Here is a 21,300-nt window from a genome sequence, read left to right on the forward strand (position 1 = left end):
ATGGAGCAACACCGCATCAGGCAGCATCTCTGGAGAAAAATGATGGAGCCCTTCTGAACTAAGGTTAAACTCTGGGTTAAAATTAAAGGTAAATAGATGAATGTACCAAGCTTTGAAATAGTCAATGTCTGAAGAAGATGGGGTTGGTCTCTATGGTGCCTGTCTGTGCTTGGCATCCACGACAGTCACGCATCCCTTACTTACAAACTGCTTAGATACTCTCTTAGGCTTTGTCCCTGCAGTCCTGAAGATCTTCCGATACCTTATGCTGTACGAGACCCTTTTCAGCCGTCTCTAAATGTCTTTGGGGAACATGCCAGTGTTTAACTGGAACAGCTTGGCTAGAAGTGCAATTGATTCTGGAACGCAGTTCTTTGAAGCCACAGCTAGGATGTTGTCTGGAGGTAGCGTTTGCTCTATCCAAGGCTCTCAGTTGTGTCTTAATTGACTGGAGTGCATCTTCTGTGATTTAGGGATCTCGAAGCCAGAATGGAACATTTATTTGGCACTCATAGCTGAACATTTAATATTAATTTATTTCTATTGAATTCTTGATCTCATTAATTTACCATATGTACATCCTTGTTACTCTGCTTTGCTCTGTTTGGTGATGTGTCTTAGTACTGCCTAGATCTTTCCTGATCTTCCTCATTGTTTTCTTTTGGGACTGCGTGTGAGATACACTGGCAACTACACAATGCTGAGAAACCAAATACTATGTGTTTCTAGTTGCTCAACTCACAATGAGCAGGTGATCAGCTGGGCTAGCGATGGATTTCTGAGCACGTTCTGTACTCTGTGTGCTGGCATGAAAGACAATCCACTATGTTATGCTGGCTAGGATTCATTGCAACTTTCAACATTAAATTCCAAGAACGCATTCATAAAATTTCCAAATAGGTTTATCATTTGCAAATGAATTTAAAAAAAGAGTAATGTATCGCAATTGGTAAGAGAAATTAGGAAGTCACATATTGTTTGAAAAATGGCATTAACAGAGTACAATAAGTAAAGAGAGGGGGGAAGCACAAAGATATATCCAAAAGCAACAATGCCAATAGGATGGAAACATGCCAAATCAAGCTTCAGCTTCAGCATTTCACTTGAGGGTTTGATTTGAAAAGTGGAGAAGATTGTCCTCTTCCGGTTTGCATTTTTTTTTTAAATTAGCGTAAAAACGGTACCCTATATCGCTAGAATTTTTCACCACCTAACTCACCATTCTCCTCTGCTCCCACCGTTCTCCCCTCCCCCACGCCCCCCTTCCCCCACCCCCCACGTCCCCCTCCTCCCCCACGTCCCCCTCCTCCCCAAGCCTCCCCACCTCCCCACGCCCCTCCTCCCCACGCCCCTCCTCCCCACGCCCCCTCCTCCCCCACGCCCTCCTCCACCGCCTACCAGCGACTCGACTTTCAAGGAATCATGCACCTGCGCTCCTAGATCCCTCTGCTCTACGACATGTATTTGTTTAATGTTAACTTACAGTTTTTACTGTGTGAACACTTAACCAGAAATATTTCAGTAAAATATAGGATGTTAAAAATTGTAATCAGTAATATTATTTCAATGGTATAAAAGCCATTTCGGTACTGTAAACAATGTTATTTGTTATGTTTCCAGATATCGTGATTTTCCTAACTTGAATGATGGATACTCCTGGGTATTGAGTTGTTTAATGCAGAAGCCATCCTGCTGTTTCTGATAAGATTTTCTTTAAGTGAATGAAGGCCAGGAAATACACACATGTCATTGGTTTTGACCTTGATATTCAAATAGGATGAAATAGTTTGGGTTATTTATCTGTCAGTAAAAGGTCACCAGATAGAAGAAGATTGAATGATCAGATTTTTCAGTCTCAGGAAAATATTAATACATGCATAATGTTCATTATGAAAGGAGGTGCATAATGGTTACTTTGACCCGGACTGTATGTAGTGCCTATAAAATGTTAAAGTTCAGAACCTATCCACAAGCCAAATGCTGGCATTTTATGCTCCACATTCGTGTATGTGTCATTGATTGGAAAATTATCTTTGTGTCTTTTGAAAAAGGAATGTCTTGACCTCAAATGAAAGACCTAGTCAGTCCAACTATAATGCCATATATTTAGTTCATACCATTCAATCATATTTTCATGCAATTCTCAGAAAGCAAGATCTAACAGGATTCAGAGGCATGTGCTTAGATAAGAAGCTTAGCAAAAGATTTGTTTTCATTTCAAACATCAGAAACAGGCTTAAATCATTCCATATCTATATAATGATTGTATATATAAAACGACCACTGTTTGTAAATTCCACTTTATTTTATTATCCAATTTCAATTGGGCATAGTTAAGTTACTAAACTGCAAACAACGCTTTGGACCTTCACTGAAGAGACACGAGTTTGAATCCCACCGGGGCATTTTGGGTATTTACATGAAAGTCTCAACAATGGTAAGCATGGAACTATTGAATTGTCATAAAAACTTAAGTGATCCTTATGGGAAGGAAAAAAGCCATCCTTGGTCTGTCTGACAAGAAAAAACATCCTGGCCTTGATACATCTCAAGAACCCTCAATGCCGTTTTCCCTTAATGCCTACCTCAGCTAAGGAGAGATTAGGGATGGTCAGTAAATATCTATTATTCACATGCTCCAAACAGTTTTAAAATAAAAGGCTGTTACTTTAGTTTATGCTTCTGTTTAAATTTGGTTACTACTCTTTCTCTATATGGTCTGTGATTCATAGCTATTCAACACAAAAACAGGCCCTTTGGACCAACTCATCCATGCCAAATTGCATAACCGAGTTAGTTCCATTTGCTTGCGTATGGCCCACCTCCCTCCAAAGCTGTCCTAACCATGTACCTGTCCAAATGTCACAACGTCATACACATGGGAACAGCCCATTGAGTCCACCATGTCTGTGCCATTTATATACCTATCTATATTATCCCATTTTCCAGCATCCAGCCTACAGTCTTCTATAACATGGCATGTGCATGTAGACTTCTTGAATGTAATGAGAGTCTTTGCCCACTGTTTTGAGTTGAGTCAAACCAGGCCCACTGGTTGTAGACACCTCTGCTGAGGAGCAAAGTTTCTCACTATCCACCCTATTTTAATGTAGTTCATAATTTTGAACACCTCAAACAAATTCTTGGTCGGCCTTATGTATTCTATGGAAAACGAGCTCAGCCTATCGGGTTTCTCTCATTGCCGATAAACCTTCAGGGTAAGAATGGATTTTGCCAGGTAGATGAGAATATTGGTAGAGGGGAACTGGGTGCATCTTTGTTTCTTTTTATAGGGCAAGAACAAGTTCTGCCTTTTTTTATAGTAAGAACAATCTTTGCCAATTACCTCTCCATGCAGGGTCTCAGCTTCAATAATCCTTTCATCTCACTGATGCTGCTCGACCCACTAAGTTGCTCAAGCGGTTTGTTTTTTGCTCCATGCTGGTGAATCTCCTCTGCACCGTTTCTGGTACAATCCTGTCCTTTCTAGTGTGTGACAAACAGAACCACACCCGATACTTTCACTTGCACCTCCTCCAACCTTATCTGTATCTGCTGTTCCAGATGTACATCGGCGAGATCAAGCGCAGGCTCGGCAATCGTTTTTTGCTGAACACATCCGCTCAGTCCGCCTTAACCTGCCTGATCTCCCGGTTGCTCAGCACTTTAACTCCCCCTCCCATTCCCAATCTGACCTTTCTGTTCTGGGCCTCCTCCATTGTCAGAGTGAGGCCCAATGCAAATTGGAGGAACAGCACCTCATATTTTGCTTGGGTAACTTACTATGAACATTGACTTCTCTAACTTTAAATAGCCCTTGCTTTCCCTCTCTCTCCATCCCCTCCCACTTTCCAGTTCTCCCACTGAAAGAGCTAATAGTCAAATCTAATAGTCAAATGTAAAATGGAGTCGTTCTTCTACAAAAGCATGGACTAGTAGAACAAAAGAATGGCTCGGTGCCAAGTCTGAATGACTTTGCAAATTATATGGAACACAATATGGAGGACAGGTTGTCTTTTTAATAAAGAAATTAAGATGGAATCCTGCAGTAATAACATGTGCTTCTTTCTAGGCCATAAAGAAGCCAAGATTGAAATATTAGCTGACGCTCCAGAGATAAGTAATAACTTGTTATTGGATGAGCTTGATTTGGACCCATTTTTCCTATATTCTGAAAGGCTGCAGAATCTTTCAGTCATGCCATATTCAGACTTGGTAGGAGTGTTTTACTGATCAGAAAAATGTATAATTGTGCTAACTTTCTTTTGTTGTGTGAGTGGAGCCCGAGAAGCAATGAGCAACGTTTGTGCTCATTGTAGATCTTTACCACTCCCGTCTGATGAATCAATTAAAGATTGCCATGGTTTACCTTTAACAGTTTTTATTGCTATCTGCTTTTTAAGTGACATCACCAGTCTTACTATCTCTGACTACATACACCAGGGCTCGGCAATCTTGTTCTGCATAGGAGCCAGGACGCATGTCTGCGAGCGGATGGTGGGCCACAACCCCGATCCCGACAGTGAAGCCCAGACACAGAAGGTGTGCGGCCGTGCTGGTGGCTTTGCGCAGGATGCGGTACAGCCAGAGCTCGGACCTCGTCAGTGCTTGGCAGCTCCGCCATTGCGGCTGCCAGCGCAGGCCTCCTTGCGTCACCGCGCCTGGGTGCTGCGGCCTTGGGCTTGGAGGAGGAACCCGACCTCACACAGGACGATGGGCAGCAGGATTGATTTTTCAAAGTGTTTAACCTGACTCTTGGTCCGAATATCACCTTCCAGGAACCGGAGATGACGGAAATCTGTGGGCCGGATGATTGCGGGAAAATAAATACGCCCGCGGGCCAGAATATTTCGGGTTACGGGCCGCATTCAGGTCGTGAGTTGCCGACCCCTGGTATAGACAATACATAGATACATAGACAATAGGTGCAGGAGTAGGCCATTCAGCCCTTTAAGCCAGCACCTCCATTCAATGTGATCATGGCTGATTTCCACAATCAGAACCCCGTCCCTGCCTTCTCCCCAGACCCCTTGATTCCGCTTGCCCTAAGAGCTCTATCTAACTCTCTTTTGAATGCATCCAGTGAATCGGCCTCCACTGCCTTCTGAGGCAGAGAATTCCACAAATTCACAACTCTGTGAAAAAGTTTTTCCTCATCTCAGTTCTAAATGACTGCATTCTATATCTGTCCCACCCACTCCCCCGACATCCCCTGAAGAATGGTCTCGACCCGAAACGTCACTCATTCCTTCTCTCCAGAGATGTTGCCTGACCCGCTGAGTTACTCCAGCATTTTGTGTCTACCTCAGCTATGGCCTAACTGATGATTTATATAAACCATTTTGCTCTTGTATTCTTTGCCCATTTTAATTCTTTGCCCTGTTTTATGCTTATCTAACTGTGCTGCTTCTTTCAGGGATTCTTAGATAAATACACAAAGGTTCCTCTGTTCAGTACTTCCAAGGGTGTATATCAACTGTATATCCTAGCATATGGAATTTCTCTGCCCATTTTCTAATATTACTATCATTCTGTGTTCCTTAAGTAAATTAATGCATTTATTTTGTTATATTTCTCCCCTTCCTCCGTTCAAACATCCGTTCTAATTCGGCCTTCTCTGCTCTTATTCGTTTTCCAATCTTTTAATCCCATTTGTTAAGGAGATACACTGACTATGGTAGGTAGTGATCAGGTCATGTTTGAAGGTTTTCTTAAATCTTTGCTGATATCTGTGAAGTCACAAGAAACTGCAGATGCTGGAATATTGACCAACAAAGTTCTGTAGCAACACTGGAGGGAATGGACAGACAACGTTTTGAATCGGGTCCTTAATTCAGACTGAAGAAGGATCCCGCAATTTCTCCCAACACTTTCTGAATCATGCTCTGAGATGCCATTCCAGACCAGCAAGTTACATGGGCATTTCTTTATCAAACATCCGCCTCTTTAAACTACACACACCTGATTTATATTAATACTTAATGCTCTGATATTGGAATCATTTTATGGCTTAACGAGCCGTCAAAAAACAACCCATTGATATTAAAAATGCAGCTTTGATATTTGGAGGGAGCCAATTTCCACAGAAGACATTTCTAGTGACCACGGTTATTTAAACAATCTGGCATATTTACAGTGTCTTTGAAGTTCCCTTTCAGGTTGTTGCAGGATAGAAATTTGCTGGCTCAAATTGCTCCTGATGGTAGAAAGTTACTGACCCAGATACGCCATTCCCAAAAATGACAATGCTCGTTGACGACCATTTAACAACGACGAGATTTGCTAAGCAGAAACAGCGCCAGTGTGCAGGTCTGGGGGCAGGTTGCGGCTCTTGGCAGGACGCGGCATTCCAGCGCACAGCCTGGTTGTAAACAAGGTCGCCCGTCCGTCCGTCCCCGGGCACAGGGGGAGGGGCGGCTGTCCGGCCGGATCCAGGCTCTTCCACCAGACTCGCTCACCCTTGACGAATGTGCACTCAAATGCCTTTGAGAAGACGCAGGGCGGCTCCGCCGAGCTCGGGCAGACCAGAGGACGCACTCCGCTATATTTAAAGGATCGAGGCTGAGGTAATCCGGATAATGTTAGGGTTGTGTATGTCGTAGCTGGAATTAAAGACAGCGCGTCCCCAATGCGGGCACCGGTGATGACAGCTGCTATTTCTGACGGCGACCCGCACTGGCTGCTATAAAAAGGCCGAGATACGCGTCTACAGCAGCGTCCTGACCCACTACCCTGAGGCTGCCTTTAAGGTCTCCATCCAAGCAGCGGACAAAGCGCCAGTGGAGAAGCCGAGCGCTAACGCCAGCGCCAGCTCCTGCTCCCCCGCCACCATGCCCGCATTCTCCAGCTGCGACCTGCTACCCCAGGCCCCGGGCTCGGGCTCGGGCCCGGCCGTGCACCTCTACACCTCCACCGCCAGGATCCCTCTGCGGCCGCTGGAGAGGGGCGTGCCCGTGCAGGCACTGAACGACAGGGCTTTCGCCACATCCGAGCGGACCGATCGAGGCCGGGGCTTCGGGCTGGAGGAAGAAGAGGGAGAAGAAGAAGTCGGTGTCGGGTCGCCGGTGGAGGTTTGGGGCCGCGGCCAGGAGAGAGTCTCCGGAGAGGCAGAGGAAGAGATGGCGCGGCTGGGCAGCGGGCCTGCGCTGGTGAACAGCCGAGCCCTCGATTGCAGCCGAGCCGAGAGCCATGAGCGAGGCCCGGCCTCGCAGGCAGGGGAAGTGGAGCTGGGCACTGGGTACAGAACGGTGGACCTGGTGGTGGAGAACAGGTCGGAGAAACACGCCCGGATCGCGCGCTACTGGGCCGAGGTGGAAAAGCAAAACACTTACTTGAGGGAGAAGCAGAAGTACAGGTTTCACAGCATCCCCGACGGCAACTGCCTGTACCGGGCGGTCAGCAAGGCCGTCTATGGTGATCAGACCATGCACAAGGAGCTGAGGGAACAAACTGTGTACCACATTGCGGATCACCTGGACGAGTTTAACCCCATCATCGAAGGTGATGTTGGAGAATTTCTGATCAACGCAGCTCAGGACGGGGCATGGGCTGGTTACCCGGAGTTACTGGCTATGAGTCAGATGCTGAAGGTTAATATCTACCTAACCACTGGAGGTAGCGTGGAAAGCCCAACCGTGTCCACTATGGTGCATTGCCTAGGTCCCGAAGACCAGTCCAAACCCAACATATGGCTGAGTTGGCTGAGCAATGGGCACTACGACGCAGTTTTTGATCAGTCGCTTCCCAACCCAGAGTACGAGACGTGGTGTGCACAGACACACGTTCAGAGGAAAAGAGACGAAGAACTGGCCAAAGCCATGGCAGCTTCTCTTTCAAAAATGTACATTGAACAAAACGGTTGCTTTTGAGTCCTTCCACGTTATAGAGTTTGTCAGGACTTGAGGTTCCCTGATAGGCTAGTGAACCTAAATGAGTAAGACTGGCACTCTGATTTGTAGATATTGTTGATAGTTTTGATTTATTCTTTTATTTTAAATTCTTACACATTCTGATCAGGCTAATGGCACTTTAAATGGATCTTAAAATCTATTATATAAATAACGCCTTAATTCAATGTGTGAATTCATGAATGTTTAACCAAATGGACTGATGAAGGTTTTGGGACACCTGAGTTTTAATCGGGTTTATTGGAGTTAAGAGACCACAGAATTGAATGGGAAAATGTCTCATTGATATTTTTGTAATATTTTACATTTCTGGTGTTTGGAAAATAACTTGTTTAGTCTCTGCTTTGAAGAGGTTTTATTTCTTTTGGAGAACACTTTAGAAAGATTTGTTTATGTTGCATTTTATGCAATCATTGTTTTATTGGTGTATTACCTCTTTTAAGTTTATGTATTCTGGCAGGTGGCTGGTTGCTATTAAATTGCTGCCTTGATTTTATAATTTGAGGTTTCAGATCTTCACAAACTTACATCACAGTTGTTGATTTTTGTTGTCTTCTGTTATCTGACCTCTCATTTCTGATTTTTATGTTGTCCAAGATACATTTAACTTCTAACTTCCTGAGATGGTTTGCAGGGCCAAGCCTGTAACCAGTTTGCAACTGTTGTATTTGTATTGATTATACATTTATTAATCAACATGGAATGAATAAAACTCATAACATTTCTCATAAGTAGTTGCTTGAGTTTAAATATTTGATGTGTTACTGAAGGGTCTTCTAAGTATCCATTCAGTTTGACGTAGATCCATAAACTTGTGACATAAACTGTGAATTACAAATTCGATAGAAGCTTCCATTTAAGCGATGAAATGAAGAATAGTTTGGTTTTAAATGATTAGAATTTAATGAACCAAAGCAATCAGGTATGTTTGAACATTTCTTATGTTCTGCTTTGGATAATTGTTTGATAGAATTTGAACAGGACGCAAAATAATTTAGATAAGTTTCCCATTAATTTATTATGTGGATATGAATTTAACATTGAGAGATAACTAGATTCCTCATGTCATTTAGTCATACTGCATGGAAACTGCCTCTTCAGCCCAACACCCATGCCAACCAAAGTGCCCCATTTACACTCGTCCCACCTGCCTGCGTGTGGCCCCTATCCCTCTAAACCTTTCCTATCCATGTACCTGTCCAACTGTCTTTTAAATATTACAGTACCTGCCAGAACTAGCTCCTCTGGCAGTTTGATTCAAATACCCACCACTCTGTTGTGGAAAAAGCTGCCCCTCGTATTCCTATTAAATCTTTCCCCTCGCACCTTAAACCTATATTCTTTGGTTCTTGATTTACCTACTCCAGGTAAAAGACTCGGTGCATTCACATTATCTATTCCCCTCGTAATCTTATGCACCTCTATAAGATCACCCCTCGTCCTGCCTTCTTCCCTTCCCTCCTCTTCCTGCTCCACTCTTCCCCTTCTCCACTCTTTCTCCCACTCCCCTCACATCCCCTTCTCCAACCCACCCCCCCCCCCCACTTTCCCCGACGCCCCCCATTTGTGGACCCAGCCTGCGACCAGCGATCCCCCGCACACTATCCCACACACGCTAGGGACAATTTGGAGTGAGGGAGGTAACCCTAACCCTAGCTCTAGGTTGATAGGCTTGGTATTTATAAATTGTCCCTAGCATGGGATAGTGTGTGGGGGTCAGTGCGGACTCGGTGGGCCGAAGGGCACTGTATCTCTGAGCTAAATGTGACACAGGGGCCCCAGGGGTTGGACTCGAACCCCCAATATTCTACATAGAAACTATACTGTTGGTCACGAGTTGTCCCAGAGGCAGATCTCTCTTCCAATGGTCTCTCCAAACCCCCAGAGGCAGCTGGCTTTTCAACTGGGTACAAGCAATGTTGTCAATGTACCAGTGCCCCCCCACCTGCTCTGGCCACTGAGTCTAAATACCCACTTTTGAAGCAAGGTGGAGGAGGGGGCAGGAGGTGGGGGGTGTTGTTCCCATAGTCAATGTTACTAAAACAGATGATGTGGAGTAGACTTTGTGCAGTACTATTAGTGGGATCTAGCTGTCACAGGCTGGGTCCACAAATGGGGAGCGTCGGGGAAAGTTGGAGGGGCGGTGTGGGAAAGTGGGAGAAGAGAAGGGGATGTGAGGGGGAGTGGAGAAGGGGGAGAAGAGTGGAGCGGTGAAGGGGGAGGAGGGGGGAAGGGGGGTGGAGGGGACAGGAGTTCAGTCTACACTCATTGAATCCATTCCTGTGAAAAGTTAAAGATGGTGATTTGGATCTGGAAGCGGACAAATACAAAATAAAACTGAACGATTCAGACATCTTTTCATTTGCTCAATTGATTTTATTGTATTAATTTTAATATATTAATGTTTAAAATCCATGCATTTTACAGCCCATCTGTAGTCCCCAACCCCAACCCTAACCGGGCGTCACCTGCAAGACACCATACGTCAGCGTGTGACCGGGCACACGACATGATGAGACACCCAAATGTCGCCCCTGGAATTTGAACATTCCCAAATCCTGGGGCGACAGGAAGACACCGCGCGTCACTACATGCGTCACGACCCGACAACGACACGAAAACCTCTCAGGCTGTCGCCGAATATGATGCCCAAGTGGGACAGGCCCTTAAATCCCCCACCCCACGAGAAGGGGAGAGAAACTGCAAATCATCTGCCCGCGTTTGGTCCATATCCCTCCAAACCTGTCCTGTTCATGTACCTGTCTCTGTCTCCATCTCTGTCTATCTCTGTCTCTGCCTCTGCTCTTTCTGTCTCTCGCTTACCAGTCCTCCCCCACCTTTTCATCAGAAACCCACCCTGAAATTTGGGCATTGCAGTTCCCCCTAATGCTCCAGTGTAATGCCAAGTAACAGCCATGTTGCTGAAAGGGTTGTTGTGATACAGCATGGTGTTCCTGGAGTCCCACACCAGAAGAGCTACCCAGCATCTGCACTCTCCTTGACCTCGTCCTTACCATACTGGCAAGTTCAGCTGAGGCTTAGCGAGGCTTCAGCCTGCTGAAGCAGCTGAAGACCACCATCAGAAGTTCCCTCCAGGACGACCAGGTGACGCACCAGCTCCTCGTCATGCTGCATGCCAGTAACATCAAGGACTTTGATCCCCGTCCAGCCATCAGCTTGTGGCATGCAGGAGGCATGAGGGCAAGGAGGCCTGACACGGGAGAAGTCCCAGCTGCAGCATCTGCCTCGGGACCTCACCCTGACAGTGACAAGTCTGATGAGGAGGATGGTCTGCTCGAGAGCGACTCAGGCAACAATTAAAGTGACTTTTAGATGTATTTGAACAGCTCTGTCTTTACTTTGCATTTCAGGAGATGGTTTAAATATCAAGCAGAAAAGTTACATTAGTTCTCACAAATATAATGTTTCTGTCCATTTAAAGTTGATATCTCCCCCCCCCCCCCAAATAAATAAATAAACAAATAAATAACCACTTCAGCCATTTTTATTGCACTTCTGGGCAATCCCACTGACCAAGTTCCATGATTAATTCAATACTTCTACGACTCATCTTCTTAGTGGGCACAGAGTAAAAGAGGTACTATGTACATTCAAAAGCATGGTATTGGTCTGGTCAAGTAATAATAATAATACAGTAACAAGTATGTCAAAAGAAAATCAAAGCACATTTTCATTCTCTTTATTTCTTTTAAATTACAAAATCCTAGAGCAGAAGGGATATATTATGCATCTATTTTTCCCCTCATGATGTTGTTACTGTGTCTACCTTCAAAGGTGTCAAACAGATCGATTCAATTCTTTATCAACTTACCTTGCTGTGACTGGGCACAACAGAGATTGATGATTGAAGATTCAAGAGGAAAAGACCCATGCTATGGCCATGTCATGATAATTTTCAGTCCTTCTCAGAAAACATGCTTGCATCAATATGTAGTGTGTACGGTTACGCATATATGTTACCATGGTCCAGGATTTATTGACACAGATTAATCATACGCTGAATAATCCAACCACATTTTTGTTTGGAAATGGAAAGAAATAATAGAAATTGCATTCATTGCAACGTGTAAAAAGAGTTGAGATACTGTATTATAATTTTGCTGCATATCATTGTGGTATATATCATGTCTTGATTGGTGAATATGTTTAGTTTGTGACCTTATTTGAAGCAGAAATAATATGTGAATGCTTCATTGAGCATAAATCCGACCAGTAACTACACACTTCGTCTGAGCACATTATCGCATGTGTCATGCAAGCAGTCTTAAATAACCACCTAAACTGCCATTCGGTAACCTAAAAAGCTGCCTAGGTTGCCCGGCTGGCAACAGCAAAAAAAAAAGTTACGTGAGGGCCCTCGGTTGTAAATTAAATCCTGATGACCACAAAATAGAATTAATATTTTGAGAATTAGAATTAGAATGTAATATACAAAATTATTTTGTGGGGAATCCAGCTAACCAGAAAGCATTTGTTGATGAGCACATAATTTTTGTTAAGGAGAAGGATTAGTCATGCTGGGTTTGTTTTCTTTTGAAAAAGGAGCTTGGACGTATACAAAATCTGAATCATCTCAGTAGAATTTAACAATTGAGTATATAATTATAAGCTATGACAGTACAGGGTATTGGGGAGAAGGTGAAAATAAATCTCAATCAGGTGATGGTAAATGTTTGAATAGTAGAGGCACTCACATTTAAAAGATACAGACTAAGTGGGACCCGTTGGGTCCCTTTGCCACACGGGAGGACTGGTCCCCAAATGCAATATTCCACCACTAAGCCATAGCCCCCAACTGCGCATGATCGGCTGACGGTCCCACACTAACGACAGAAGTTATCTTAAAGTTAATAACTTTGCATTTAATATTTCCATTACCTCGCCATCTCTCTTCCTACTTGTATCCTCCTCCATTCCCCCTCATCCCTCAGCATTCTGTCCCCCTCCTCTTGATACTCCCTCTTTCATCTGGGACACAGGGCAAGGGAGGGAGGGAGAGAGGCAGAGAGAGAGAGAGAGGGATGGAGAGGGAGGCGGGGCCGAGAGAGGGAGGAAGGGAATAAGAGAGGAAGGGAGGGGAAAGAGGGAGAGAGGGGGAAGGAGAGGAGGGGAGAGGGAGACGGAGAGGGAGTGAGAGAGGCAGAGAGGGATGGAAAGAAAGGGAGAGGGAGAATGAGGGTATATCAGTTTTACAATGAATAGGGAGGGATAGAGTGGAGGGAGGGGTGAGAGAGTGGGAGGGAGTGGTAGAGAGAGAGAGAGAGAGTGGGCGAGAGAGTGGGAAGGAGAGTGGGAGGGAGAGAGTGGAAGAGAGAGGGAGGGAGGGCTCGTCCTTAGTTCCATCCCAGGCTGTGGCTTCTTTCTCCGCCCCGGTCACGGCCCCATCCCAAGCCCCGGGCTCGGCCCTCATTTCAGCTCCAACCCCGGGCTCGTCCTTGGCTCCAGCCTGAGCCCAGTCCCCGGGCTCGGCCAATGGCACCACCCTACCCACGCGGTTGCTCCTTCACTGCGGCACCGGTGGCAGCCTCCAGCTGACTGACAGCGGACGCGGCCAATCAGTGCGGCCATGGCGCAGGAAGAAGCGTCGCCATCCCGGTGACGCCCCTTCCTGACTGACAGGAGAGGAGAGGAGAGGAGACCAATCTGCGTGGCGGCAAGTGACAGGAAAGGAGATAAATCTGCACATGCGTGGTTTTTAGAATTTTCAAACCTTAATAACTTGTACAATATACCATCGATCGGAGGATTTTTCCCATCGATGAAAATTAAAAGAGTTATTAGTGTTTAAAAAATGTTGAGATTCTCCTGAAGGCACGCCCCTTTCGGAGGGACTATAAACCCCGGAAATGTTGAGTGCCTCAGTCAGTCTCTGCAAGATGGGGGAGCGAGAGTGTTATGTCTCTCAGTCTGAGGTGTGAATAACACTGAACACATATCTACTAAACTGAGTGGTTTTACTGACCTGTCAGTGCCCTTAATGTGGTTTGAAAATATAGTTTGGAAATGCTAAAGCTGCGTTGCCTTTGGTTTGGAAATGCTAAAGCTGTGTTGCCTTTGGTTTGGAAATGCTAAAGCTGTGTTGCCTATGGTTTGGAAATGCTAAAGCTGTGTTGCCTATGGTTTGGAAATGCTAAAGCTGTGTTGCCTAATTAAAGTTGCCATGCGTAATTAACGTTGCCTTGCCCAATCAAAGTTGCCTTGCCCAATTAAAGTTGCCTTGCCCAATTAAAGTTGCCTTGCCCAATTAAACTTGCCTTACCCAATTAAAGTTGCCTTGCCCAATTAAAGTTGCCTTGCCCAATTAAAGTTGCCTTGCCTTCAATATAATTAAAAGTGTAATCTTGACTACTTCCTGTTTGCGCTTTATATTGATTTTAGAAAAAACGCTACCACGTACGGCTGTGCTTTTTGGCCATCTTACTCAGAATACCCCTCCGCTCATCAGGTGCAGAGGATTTTTCCCATCGATTAAAAATAACAGAGTTATTAGTGTTTTAAAAATGTTGAGATTCTCTCTCCTGTCAATCACGCCATTCAGGCCACGCCCCTTCTGGTGGGAAGGGGGAGGGACTATAAAACCCAGAAATGTGGGCATGGCTCACACGATGCAAGATGGAGGAGGGAGAGGTCACGACTTGCTGTCTTTAGTGGCCTTGCACCCTGCTTGAAATGGTAAGAAACTGCACTTGAATTTGGTGGCCTTGCACCCTGCTTGAAATGGAATGGCCGTGAGTCAACTGTCAGCCCACCAGCCGTGAGTGAGTGAGCTGCCAGCACAACAGGCTTGAGTGACTGAGCCGCCAGCCCAAGAATCCATTTGGCCCACAATATCCATACTAGCCTTCTGGAAACCAGTCCCTTCAGTCCACAGCACCCATACTAGCGCTCCAGAAAGTGTCCCCTCCCCCCACCACTGGCCACCAATATTGTAATTGGTGGAGAGGTGGAATATTGTGTTGGGAACCAGCCCTCCCGTGTGTCCAACGGGTCCCACTTAGTCTAGTAAAGTTATAAAATTTAAATGGATTTTATTTTAATTTGGCTGCTGATATTTTTATACCTTTTCTTTGCTTTTCTTTCCCCTTAATTTCCCTCCCTCACTTCCTATATTCTTAAGCTCTCCATTTCCTATGCTTTACTTTTTATTTTATCTTACCTTCTGTATACTTTGTCATCCATGGAGCCCATGCTTTAGCAGTCCAACGTTTCCTTTTGGGGAACTGTTTACCTTCAATCTGTTTGAATGAGAGAATAATACAATTTTCCACTATTTCATAAACGGAGACAGCAGGTTCTCAGTCACGTTCCATCATTATCCAGGCTGTTGTTCCAGTGCAGTGGTGAAAAAAGTGCTGACTGTCACATAGGGTCTAAAATTGAGGTCCTGTCTGCAATATTGAGTAGATGGAAACATTCCATGATTCTGTTTTGAAGAGCAGGTCCCGGCCAATACTTATCTCTCTATCAATATGAACTAAAATAGATTGCCTGGTCATTATTACATCACTGTTAGGAGGAACATCTGTACAAATCAGCGTCCACTTTTACTGTATTACAACAGTGAGTGCACTTCAAAAATAGTTCATTGATTGTGAAGTGCTTTAGGATGCTGTGGTGTGATGAATTGTGCTATATATAGTGATCTTCCTTGAGTTTAACAAGGGTTTGTTCAAAAGCATAAAGGAATATATAGATTAAAAAGGGGTAGAAAAGACTTTGGGCACATATTTATAAAGTATATTTCGCAATCCAATACATTTTTGGTGGCGCTGCTTAGTATATAGGGCTAGGTTCTTGTCGTTTATTGTTTTACGTTTTTTCCTGCCACTACTTCATTTATAAAAGGATTTAATCTCTTTTTTCATTTTGAAGGACAAAGAAGAATTATGGGTGAAACAGTCCCTGAGCAGATTACGCAAGTGTTGAATGAGATACGCCTGGTATAATCTCACAACAGTATAAACAGACTCAGTCTGGTGCCTCAAAGCCTTTGAGGAGTAGTTCTTGTGATAGCTGTGTTCTACAAAAGAAGACATCAGTAAAGTGAGCTGCAACTTGACCCAGAACAACTCAATAGTGGGTATCAAATGGCCAGTCGCAACAAAGGTCACAACAGCTAGGAGTGTCTCAATTACGAGTTTATTTACTAATATTAAACAATTAGCTGCACACAGCTGGTTGAGCAGAGCACTGCTGCAATTTTTTTTTTAAGCAAGCCGTTTTATTGAGGTCCTTATGAATAAATAGTGTAACAGGGCACTGCAATTTTAATTTATGTTTAGATTTGTTTAAATGTTTAATATAAATTATTTCCAAATGGGAATTTTTATCTTGATGAGTACATCCTGAGGCACCACCTCTATTTACAGCAACCTTGCTCACACTAAACTGCTGCCCGTCCAATTTTCCCTTGTTGGCTTAGTAGAATTAATTCAAGTTGATTAATTCAGAACACGATGAGCCTACTAACTTTAAGCATAGAGCTGCACAGGTCTAATAAACCAGCCCCACCATTTTATCATTTCGAACTTCATCTTAGTTCCTTTCATAAACTAAAGTTTACCACTGGAATTAGGTCTTGAATTTCTATGATGGTTTCCCAATAAGAAGATCGAGAAATCCTTAAGGACCCAGTAAAGAATTCCATTTCTGAGAGCCTCTTTCAAAATTCTGTCAAAGTTACTGCAAGTAATCACTCTTGCCATCTGCCCCAGAAATGTCACCACCAAATTTTTAATCAATTTTAATATAATTTAAATATAATTAGAAATTCACCAATGATTAATCTTACCAAAGTATAACATTTTTCTATTCCAACAATAGAATTTTCTGTCAGAGATCTGACCGTGATCATCATTCATTTTAATTTAATAAAGTAACATGCCCCAGCTTAGTCTGCAACTCGTGGTTTTTTTGATAGACTACAACACTGATTATTCACTGAAACTTATCAGGATTTGTTCTTGTGTCCATGTGAGAGGCAATTTAAGCATGTCACAGTAATTTATTTGGATTTTGTTCACTGCAAATTATTATATGCCGATCTAAAATTGATATAAAAAGTCAGACGAAACTCTGTGCAGCTAATATGTAGTCTGAATAGCTAAACTATTAGGTATATTAACATTAATTGTTTATTGAACATGGCTTCCTGAGTCCATGCAGTGGGTTAGGTTGGTTTGCCTATAGTTTGGAATGTACAAGCCCATCTTTATGGTGTAGCACAATTAGTCTCCAAATCAAATCAAGTTTAGTTAATGGTCATATACACGCAGGTACCATGAGGTACAGGTAAATGGAAATCTTCTTACTTGCAGCAGCTTCATGTAGGCTCAGACAACATACAAATAATAAATTATACATAAATTATACGTAAGTTATACATTCAGTGAAATGGATAAAGTCGGTGCCAAAACAAGCCTTGAGTGCTAAAGCACAATTAGAAAACGAGTCTATGTTAGTGCAACGGGTGGTTGTGATATTCCATTGCAGAGGTGGGATTAGGATTGTCTGGGTCCATTCAAATGCCTAATGGTTGTAGTTCATGAACCTGGTGGTGTGGGAATTTTGGCTTCTGCATCTCCTGCCTGACAGTAGCAGAGAGAGAAAGGCATGGCTCAGATGTTGGAAATCCTGGATTATAAATGCACCGTTTTTGAGGCAGCTCCTCATGTAGATACTTTTGATGGTGGGGAAGGCTGCGCCTGTGATTTTCCAGGCTGAGACCACCACTTTCTGCAGGCTTGAGTAAATGTCAAAGTGCTTGGGGAACTCAACAGGTCAGTCAGCATTTGTAGGGGAATATGGACAGACAATATTTCGGGTTGTGACCCCCGCTGCAGTCTCTTGTGTTCCTGTGTATTGGAATTACCATTTTGGGCCATGATGTAACCAGTCAGGATACTTTCTACTGTCCACTTGTCAAAGTATTCAGTAACGTTTAATTTAATTTACTTTAGTTTAGAGATACAGCACAGAAACAGGATCTTGGCCCGCGGAGTCCACGCCGGCCATCGATCGCCTTTACACTAGTTCAATATCCCACTTTCGCATCCTACACACTAGGGACAATTTACAGAGGCCAATTAACCTACAAAGCTACACATCTTTGGAATGTGGGAGGAAACTGGTGAACCCGGAGGAAACCCACATGGTCACAGGGAGAATGTACGGACGCCGCATAGTCAGCACCTATAGACGGGATTGAACCCGGGTATCTGCTGCTATGAGTAGCGATGTTACAAAACTTACCTTCAGCGGCGCTGCAAGTCTGCCGCTGGCCGTGTGCGCGACTTAATCCTGACCAGGGGGCGGGATTGAAATCCAGTTTTCTACTGCCAGTCTGAGGCGGATTTCCTCGGGCTGCTAGCTGCTGAAGAAAAATCGATCGGACTTCCGTTCCCGATTTTTTTTCTTTTTTTTTTTAAACGGCGAGACAATTTAATATTTAGATTAAAATAAAAAGCGACTTCTAACGCCCTACAACGTGACGGATCGCAAGAACGGGACAAAACAAAGGGTAAGTCGTATATTTTACATATAATCTTGCTTCTTGGGATGTCTTTAATCTAATTTTACATTGAGAAAATGTGATTTGGGCCCCATAGGAACCGGCAGTGTTTTTCCTGCCGATATGGAGTTCAAATTCACCGCAAATGCAACATTCCAATCGATCACGTTCCAGAAAATCCCACTAGCAAGATGATTTAAATGCTCTTTTTTTTGGACAATCATGTCATAAGAGCATCTAGATCGTCTATATTTTGTGTTATTGTCTACCCATAGTCAATATTATTATACGAAATATCAGTTTTAGTTCCAATGTTTCTATGTTTCTATGTCTCATGTATTGTGCCATGTATTGTGCAAAAAATGTCCCATGTATGTCCCATGTATTGTGCAAAAAAATAATAATTTTGATTATATTGAGTGGATGTTTCTAGATTAATTTATGGAAATTAAACATTAAATTCCTTCCATCTGGCATATAAATTAATGACAGTGAGATTTAAAACTCATGTTATATCGTGAATTCTTGTGTGAATGGGATTAGTTTGTTATTTGGATACTTAGGCTATTTAAAAAAAATATCCTTTTCTTAAGAAATGGAATCTACAGGACATTCTTAATGGGAAAGTAGTGGGCAGAAAGGCATGTTATGCGTGGTTTAAAGAGCAAAAACTTGTAGTTTACAATGCCAAAATTGAAAAGTTGATGAAAAACAAGATGTACAGAGTTGCTTATTGGTTACAATCTGAGGAGTATGATGATGCTACTGGTTATGATATGCCAATGTACCAGCTAGCAACTGATCTTCTCCATAAAGACTTGGTCTATTGCTAGAAATTGTAATTTATTTACCTATCTGTTACGGACTTACAGCATATAATACAATAATATTAAAGTTCTGATCTTGAGAATATCACATTTTTGAATTTTTGAATTTGAAGTTTATTATTATTTCCGTCACAACGGTCAATTTTGTAATTAACTACAATTAGGTAATTAACTCATTATATGCTTTAATTTCAGATCATCCAAGTAAGATGTTTTATATTTGTTTCAGAATGCTTCAATCTATAATAACTGAAAATTTAAAAAATTTCTCTTAATTTTTAAGAAAGTTATGGGCTTTTGACTGTCCTCGATCACAGCTTTTGTGTTAAGTCAATGGAAAAGCAAAAGGGAACAAGATGCTAATTTCCGAGTGAAAATGGCCATAACATTTTTAATACTGAAGATATGAAAGTGAATTAGGTGTCAAATTAAACTTCTTTTTATGCTTTAACTGATGGGATAAATTGCAGACTTGATTTTTTAAATCTCAACATTTTGGAACATTGCTACTATGAGGCAGTAGTCTAGCACTGCGCTACTGTGCCACCCCAAACATGCCAAACCACTTTTAAAGTTCTAAGAAGGAAGCAGCAAGAAGATGGCATGGCCTATATTGTGAGAATACTTGATGATAGATGCCACCATCTTGAGGCAGTGCCTCGTGTAGATGGTTTTGATGTTGAGGAGGACCGTGCCTGTGATGGACCGGGCTGAGCCCACCGCTTTCTGTTATCTCTTGCCTTCCTCTGCATTGGAATTGCCATTCCAGGACACGGTGCAACTGTAACAGTTTATGTATTTGGTGACAGGCCAAATTTCTTTAAACTTCTAAGACAGCAGAGATGCCGGTGCACCTTTCAGGTTATTTCTATATGCTGAACCCAGGACAGGTTATCTGAGATGTTAACGCCCAACAATTTGAAGCTACGTATTCTCTGCCACCAACCCATCAATGAAAACTGTCACGTGTCTCCCAACTGCTCTTTTCCGAAGCCAATGATTAGTTCCTTGATTTGTCACATTGGACAATGTTTCCAGTGTTTATTCACTTTTTCCTATGTTTCGGGTTCAGGGAACGATATACTAAATTATGAGTCTGTTTTTGGTTGGAAGAGTTTTGTTTTCTTCATAGTGTTTCTAGTGTTCTTTAGTACCATAAAGATTCTTACTCAAATCCGACAGCAGATTTTTATCCTGTTTCTCTGGTGTGTTTAATAAGATAAAAATCTTCTGTACTTTTGATCTTCATGAGAAACTGAGTTCAACTCCTTTATTCATTAACACATGATCAGCTGGAGACTTTGCCTTAATTATTCTTATTGCACATAATTAATCTTTATTAAAAAACTAGACCAAGTCCCCTAAATGCGGGGGTGGGGGGGGGGGGGCCTGCAGTGACACACACACACACACACACACACACACACACACACACACACACACACACACACACACACACACACACACACACACACACTAACCATCTCACACACACACACACACACACACACACACACACACACACTAACCACCCCCCCACATACACACTAACTACCCCCCTTGATATTATATTAATATTATTAATTTGCTCCTTTTACCCCATCCCCGCCCTATCCACTCATGCATAGCCCCCAACTCTCTGGCGCACCTAGAGAGGGAGAGGGAGGGAGGTAGAGAGAGAGCGCAGAGAGAGAGAGAGAGAGGGGCAGACAGAGAGAGGGGGGAGACAGGAGGAGGAGGAGGTTGGGAGAGGAGGGGAGAGAAGGAGGAGAGGGGTAGAGGAGGAGCGGAGCGGGGAGGAGCGGCACAGCGCGAGCAAGACGGCGCAGACCTATTGTGACGTCATGAGTGAAAGACAGTCATTTTTATTTCAAATTTCAGACTTTTAAGTATATGGATTTGGACCAAATATTTAAAAATAATGAATTGAGCATTCATTTGGTTTCTTGTGGCTTTAATTCCAGGAATATATCAGCAATATCATTAGTTGTTGGAATCCAACTAAACCTGTTAAATCATACAATCATGAATTATA

The 21,300-nt window shown here is 43.3% G+C and overlaps 1 protein-coding gene across 1 annotated transcript; it reads left to right on the forward strand.

Moving 5' to 3' along the window:
- Positions 1 to 6,072: 6,072 nt before the first annotated feature.
- On the forward strand, positions 6,073 to 8,638 carry otud1 (OTU deubiquitinase 1). Its single transcript, XM_033015612.1, has one exon. The coding sequence runs from the start codon at positions 6,831 to 6,833 to the stop codon at positions 7,866 to 7,868; it is 1,038 nt and encodes a 345-aa protein (XP_032871503.1). The 5' UTR covers positions 6,073 to 6,830; the 3' UTR covers positions 7,869 to 8,638.
- Positions 8,639 to 21,300: the final 12,662 nt, after the last annotated feature.

The sequence above is a fragment of the Amblyraja radiata genome, chromosome 2 (genome assembly GCF_010909765.2).
Source record: "Amblyraja radiata isolate CabotCenter1 chromosome 2, sAmbRad1.1.pri, whole genome shotgun sequence".
NCBI lineage: Eukaryota > Metazoa > Chordata > Chondrichthyes > Rajiformes > Rajidae > Amblyraja > Amblyraja radiata.

Excerpts from the sequence above, each read along its gene's own strand:
- otud1 (XM_033015612.1), top strand. The coding sequence starts at position 6,831 with ATGCCCGCATTCTCCAGCTGCGACCTGCTACCCCAGGCCCCGGGCTCG.